The sequence below is a fragment of the Pundamilia nyererei genome, unplaced genomic scaffold (assembly GCF_000239375.1).
Source record: "Pundamilia nyererei isolate P.nyererei 1_Seehausen unplaced genomic scaffold, PunNye1.0 scaffold00299, whole genome shotgun sequence".
NCBI lineage: Eukaryota > Metazoa > Chordata > Actinopteri > Cichliformes > Cichlidae > Pundamilia > Pundamilia nyererei.
In genome coordinates this window covers 457,183-464,029 of record NW_005187700.1, presented here as the reverse complement: position 1 = coordinate 464,029, position 6,847 = coordinate 457,183, and the positions used below count along the sequence as shown (strand labels likewise).

Sequence of the window (6,847 nt, the reverse complement as noted above, 5' to 3'; positions counted from 1 at the left end):
GGATCTGCACCAGCAGGTCTGTACAGTCAGAATAAAGTGGAAGTTTATCAGCTGCTGTGGAAAACGTGCACGCACACATGCACATACACACAGATGTGCACGCACACATGCACATACACACAGATACACACACACAGACACACACACACACAGGTCAGCAGAGACACGCTACAGCCGTCTGACTGTGAATTGTACACGGATATAAAGTGAGAGGGGTTTTCTTCTGTTTCCCAGTTCTGATCTATAATCGCTGGGATTCAGTTTTCCGCTCCGTGGTTGGTTTAAAAATACAACACGGCCTGAAGAAGCTCCCTGGTTGGATAGAAGCAGACGTGTTCTGCAGGTTATCAAACATCAGAGCAGAGCAGCTGACCTACTCATGGATTCCTGCAGCGATGATCGTCAGCGTAGCTGTGAAAGTGTCTGTGACCAGCCTGTGGTCGTACGATGTAAATGGCCAATGGCATCGTGTGATTGGGTGAAATGACAGAGGTGGAGGCAGCGTGTAAAACTTCAGCATCATCAGCTCAGGTTGAAGCTCTGCTTTCATTCTGCAGTAAAAGCTCAGGCTGAGCGAGGCCGTCATGACACTGCAGAGCTGCTGTGTTTGGTCTGTTTGGGGTTGTTCTCCCTCTCGGTGTGAACGCCGTGGCCACAGCCGGGCCTGCGTTTGCTCCACATCCTGATGGCGCTGCTGCAGCCGTGCATGCTTTGACACAGCAGGTACCTCACATGTACAGAGGTGTGCACGGGTCAGCAGCGTGCCGTGACACGAACACCCCGTGTTCTCCGAAACTCCAGAACCAATCAGCAGGCTGAACATTGTCACGTGATTGTAGCAAACGAGCTGCAGGTGTGAACACGCCCCAGGTGTCGCGGTCGTCTTTACTCTCCACCTCCTGAGGGAAGTGTCGGTTCTACGTGTTCACGCTGATCCGGATACATTTGAAAACAGCGTTTTTGTCTGAAACCGCTCGGCGTCCACACTATCAGCTGTTCGTCCACACTGAAACGACTGAAACGCTGACGTTCCAGTACTGCGCGTGAAACGCAAGACGACTCGACCTGCTGTGTATTTACTTTCTGGCTCTTTGAAAAGCAGCGAGTTTGTTAAATGGACTCACAATGAGGTGGAGTTGTTGCTGCGAGTAACACAAAAGTACAAAGTTGCAAAAGCGAGTGAGAGTTAAAGAATTTGAAGAAAAGCTCTCTGGAGCATCTACTGACTGATATTAATCTTTAGTATGGCTGTCAAAGCTGAGAGCAAACAAAACGACTGCGGCGTAATGGCCTCCGCCATCTTAGTTTAATTGGTCACATGACTGCATCATATGACTAACATGCGTCATTTCCGAAAGCCTGCGGTGACGCTGTCCTCACCGCGACGCAAAAACTGCGTTTTCAGATGTATCACTTTGGAGCTGGTTTTTAAAAAGCTCAGTTTTCCTGAAGCGTCTCCGTGTGGACGCGCCTCAGAAACGGACGCTGAGCTGCGCATCACTGCAGGCCTGTGAGGAGGAGCGTCGGGTTCACCTTCAGCCTGACGCTGAGCGGTGGCTTGCTCACAGTGGTGTGTGCTTTTGTGTTGTTGTTTTATTGCCGGGTGAAACAGAGCCCAGCGTCGGGGCGTGCTCAGTGCTCCGGCTCCCTGCAGGGCCTGAACATTGAGGGGGGCTAAGGGAGAGATGCATGATGGGGGATGGGTCTCTCCTGGCTGCTGGCAGGATTTAAAGGCCCAGTGTCTGTTTTTGTTCTCCTCGCAGCTCCCTCAGAGTAATGACACGGGGTCAGGAGGAGGAGATGGGAGAGGGGGAGGTGCTGGGTCCGGAGCAGAGCTGTGAGGCCACTTTAGTTTGTACAAGGGTGGTAGCAGTCAGCATGAATGAGGACGGCGGAGCTTCCTGTGAGGACGGCGCTCTCTCTGAGGCTTGAAGACTTGGGTCAGCGTGAAACCTCTCAGCAGGAATCCTCACGAGTGTCGCTGTGCGGGCTGAACCCACGTGGTGAATCAGAGCTCAGCAGCACTCTGGGAGAGGTGAAGGCAGCACAGTAATTATTCATGAGGACATGTTTATGTCTCCGTGTCCCGTCCATCACAGAGCTTTTAGCAGCCAGTTTGAGGTGGGGGTGGGCAGTAGAAACGATATAAATTTGGCTAACGGTACAGATTTTGACTATACCGCTCTACCGCAATAGCACATGTTGATGGTGTCATCAAGCTGCACCTGTTTTGGTCGAAAGCATCGCGGCGGCTGTAAACCACATCATCTGCAGATTATGCGGCGACAGTAATGGATGGATTATCTCAGTTGTTCTCCTGACTGAAGTTTGGTCCGTTTACAGCATCCTGCCATGTGATTGCATTTGTCCCGAACCATCAGGAACCTTCACGTTAACTTTTATCGAGTGGGAAAAAGTTGGCGTTCATCCTCCAGCTTCACTGTTTATGCTAACATAGCTGTGTCGCTAGCGATCACGTAGCACATCATTATCTACCAGCTAGCCCAACTTCAGTAACCCTACAAACGTCACTGCTATTTAGTTTTCTGTCTTCATTCATGTTGGAAGTGATAGCAGAGCTGTACGTTTGAATGTTTCAGAAATCTCTCAGTCAGAACATGCTATATCATGTTTAGGTGGAAGCTAGCGAGCTAACTTCCTGCTAACTTCTAACTGTTAAATTTAATGAATCCTGTTTTCATGGATGCCTGGATGTTAAACGTAATAATTACACCTGGTAAAGCAGCAACGCTGATCATTTTATTAAAGATGAAGGAATTTAGACAGTTTGTAACTCTCAGTGATGCCGCAGTGATCGTTTGACCTGAAACAGATGGAGTTTAGGACCCAGATTACTCCGCGAGGCTCCTTGATTACAGTAGCCATAATGGTCCAACAATCCATCAAGCGGTGCGGCTTCGTAGCTTACCAAAGTCGTACTAAAACATTTTTTGACAGATGTTTGAGCGCCGTGTAGCACATAAAATCGGTTCGAGGTCAGTAAGCACAACCAGAATTCATACTTAAGGCGCACGGACGATTTATGAGAAAATTTAAGGATTTTCAGCGCACCTTATAGTGTGTAAAATACGTTATACAGAAGAAAAGAATATATCGCGATACATATCTTTACCGCACATGCTTCAAATTATACCGTGATATGGATTTTACGGCATATCGCCCAGCGCTGCTCTGAGGTGTGGCTGAGCTGCTCACACATGGCGCCGTTGCTTTTATGAGGTAAAGCATAAACTGCTCTGAGGAAATGCAGAGAACTGTGTTCACATCCATGCTGGGCTCAGGTCTGAGTCCAGTCCAGATGAGCCCACAGGCTAACACTTCCACAGACATGCAGGAAGCCTCAAGCTGCTGAGGCTGCACAGAGACACACACCTGATTCGGAGCTGTGGAAAAGTGAGGACCCCCTTTTTCTGTTCCTACTGGGATCGACTCGGGGCGGTTCATCACGGTTTCCATGGTTTTCCATTTGGTTCCTGGTACCAGGTACATTCTTGGTTCCTGGTCACCCAGGGTTGCAAGTAATCCAAGCAGGTACTAAAATGTGACGTCACACTGCATGTCAGCGATTGGCTGGTCAGTAGCTGTGCTCGATCAGAGCGTCTTGTTTACAAAAATCTGAACCGGCATTTTTTAAAACCGGTCAACGAGGGACATGTTTCCAACAACGCTGTGGTCCGCGCGTGTGACGAACAGTCACAGGCTGAGCAGCAGGTACAGCGTCGCCTCGACGTCCACCTTTGTTGTAGCGTTCGTATTAATTACGTCATGGCACGTGCAGACGCGTTACTATGACGATAAGCAATAGATATAGGAGATTCCCATGATGCACTGAGTGTTTCTTCATCAGTCACCATGTGACATACACCTCTCTGCATCGAGTCATCAGTCATTATTCATCCATGGCTCTCTTCCACGGCGCGTCTTTGTCCCGTATTCCTCCTCTCAGATGGCCCCGCCCCTCCCTCAGCCTGGTGTTGCTGGAGGTTTCTTCCTGTTCAGAGGGAGTTCTTCCTTCCCGCTGTTGCAGAGTGCTCCGGGTAGGATCGTCTGATTCACTGTGTTTACAATAAAAAGCACCGTTTCTGCTGCTTCCTCAGGTAAGAAAACCCAGAGGTTTATAACATGCAGGTAAATGGTCACATGACAACAACGGCGCCAACATACTGAGCATCCATGGCTCGGCCTCCCAGCACACAGAAATCCTTGATCTGAGAAAGCAGGTCATCTATCAGAGCGGTGAAACATGGACGCTGCAATCAGAGCACAGAGTCACATGATCCAAGCAGCCATCTCAGCGTGTGAGAGCGCTGACTCAGCGCTGTGTTAGCGGCTCGTTAATCAGCACCATCGTTAACCCACAGACACGATCAGCTGACTCTCACGTACCTGCTGATGAGTAACATCATCAAAATCCTCCCTGAAGAGCTCCGCCTTCCTAGATGCTCTGTTAGTACAGTGACCTCATTGGTCACATGACATCATTAAAAACAGCACACACATGTCCAGTTTTACGTTGATCTTGGTGATGGATAGCCTATCAGGTCTCAGAGGCGGAGCTTTAGGCTGGTGACAGCTGAGTCATACTTACATCTGCAAAGGGGCGGAGTTTCACCTCAGCGTGGAAACCTTAAAAGCGCCTCACGTTGCGTTTACTGTCTTCTCTTTTTCAGAATCAACTCAACTTTATTTATACAGTAGCACCAAATCACAGCCTCCAGCTGCTTTAGCGTAAAGACCCTGCGATAGGGGTGGGAAACCCCAACAGTCAGACGAGCCTATCAGCAGCTCGCTGCTCAGTGGGAAGGAAGAACTCCTTCTGAACAGGAAGAAGCCCGAGCTGATGGACGGCTGTCGCTGGGATGGATCAGGTGTTCGTTCTCCTAAACCTGTGCTGACTGTGCAGACTGGCTCCTCCTCCTGCATCACCTCAGTGCGAGATGAGTTTAACCTTACACCCCCCTCCCCCAAGGTTCAGGCTCTGATGGCGTGCTGGTGTGTGAGGTCACAGCCTTCCATGGTTTCGCTGTCCTGGACCTGAGATCCAGCTGCAGCTCCTGGTACCTGAGGCCGGGCGAGGGAGCTGCAGAGAGGCGAGGCTCTCACAGCAGCGGAGCCTGTTACTGCAGTACCAGTACTCCCAGCACGTGTACTGGTACCGTTTCCTGACCATGTAAAAGTATGTGCAGAGTGAGCGAGCACTTCCTGTATCAGTTATTGTTTCGCACTTTAACCTCTGATCTTCAGTTTAGTTTTTAAGAGCGGTGTTACCAAGGTAACGCCCATCATCACCGTAAACTGCCGCGTGTGTCAGCTCCGCCCTGCTCGGCTGTGTGAGGGTCAGCGTACAGCAGCAGGTGATCAGAGGGTTTGGTTTCATGAAGCTAACGTGTTTGCTGCTCGCTCTGGCGCCTGAAGGTGCGACGCCAACAAACGTTTCCCTCGCTCTGCTTCACCTTTTATTCCCAGGAGATGGGCCCAGCTCTGCCTCTGTGGGACGTCTCTTCCTGTTAAAGGGGCGTTCTTCCTCCCACTGTCACCAGCTGAGCTCAGCCTGCAGTGTTTGAACCCGTGCTGTACAAACAGGAAGTAACATGTCAGTGAGGACGGCGCTCGCAGCTCCACGCTTCCATCCACGATGATGTCACAGAGCTGTGACCTCCTGCTTGCCGCCTCACAACACGACGACGCTCGGCCTGACTCTTGACACCGTCTGACCTCACAGGGCGCCAAGCAGGACCAATCGGCCAATCACGAGCAGCGGACATCAGAGTACCTGTGGACTCTGAGTACACACTGTGTGTGTGTGTGTGTGTGTGTGTGTGTGTGTGTGTGTGTGTCTTGGTCTACCCTGAGCTGTGGGCACACAGATCAACAATGGGGTCCAGGACACTTTATCATACACGGCGAGCGAGGACGTGTCTCACATGAGTCAGACTAACCAATCAGAGCGCGGCGCCCTCGTGGCCCGTGGCGTGGATTCACGTGAGTGGAAACCAGGTTGTCGTCTGCTTTGTTTTTGAGGGGCTGTAAAGTTTGGAGCCTTGTTGTGACAGATGGGCGTCATTGAAAAACTGATTGCTCCCTGGGGACAGACGACCCCTCCCCCCTCACTCGGGGGGGGGGTCTCTCTGTCTCCCGTGAGAACATGGAGGAGGGGTGGTGGTGGGAGGTGGGGATCCCGTCTCCTCCCAGAGGTGACGGAGACAGATGTTGTCTGGACGTTGTCAACAAAGCTCACCCTCAGGCTGTGGTGCAGGTCGTCCTCCCCAGATCAGATGGGCCAGCCACCATCAGCTGTCGACACATGAGCGTGCATGCTGGGCCTCGTGCACGCTCACGAGCCACTGGTGCTGCAACATTTGTCAAAGCAGAAAGGAGCAAGCACAAACAGTTTGTCTGATTAGCCAGTGGAGCGCCTACAGGAGGAGGTCGGGGTGGACGGTGGGCCGTGCTGAGTTCATTATTTATGTTATTATTTACATCACTGCTCACTTTGCTGTCCCTCGATCACTCACAGTACTACTCACAGATTCACCTCATCACTGCAGCAGGTCATGGTTGGGGCTGGTGATGTGAGATGTAATGTTGTGTTTTTGTTGAATGTCTATAAAACACAATTTGTATCCATTCTTGTTTTTTCTTTAAAGTTGTGAGAATATGCTGACCTAGTTTTGTTATGTTACTTTGTAATTCATTTTATTGGAAAAGGTTTTGGAAAGTGATTGGTTCATTGGCTCATGGACCCGCCCATTAATCACGGGATTAAGAGCACCTGGAGGGGTGTGGTGAGGATGGTTTTTTGTTTGCCAAATGTCTGATGGGAGGA

General features: G+C 50.6%; 2 protein-coding genes across 2 annotated transcripts in view; both read left to right on the top strand.

The window, feature by feature from the left end:
- The window catches only part of LOC102202267 (NACHT, LRR and PYD domains-containing protein 2-like), a 76,464-nt gene extending 74,532 nt beyond the window's left edge, over positions 1–1,932 (top strand). Inside the window, exon 10 of the mRNA XM_013915408.1 lies at positions 1,764–1,932. Within this exon, the coding sequence (XP_013770862.1) occupies positions 1,764–1,932 (169 nt within the window). The remainder of the gene's footprint in view (positions 1–1,763) is intronic.
- A 2,332-nt stretch (positions 1,933–4,264) lies between these two features.
- The window catches only part of LOC102201968 (activin receptor type-2B-like), a 15,245-nt gene continuing 12,662 nt past the window's right edge, over positions 4,265–6,847 (top strand). Inside the window, exons 1-2 of the mRNA XM_005751108.2 lie at positions 4,265–4,319; positions 4,991–5,173. Coding sequence (XP_005751165.2) covers positions 4,265–4,319; positions 4,991–5,173 — 238 coding nt within the window. The remainder of the gene's footprint in view (positions 4,320–4,990; positions 5,174–6,847) is intronic.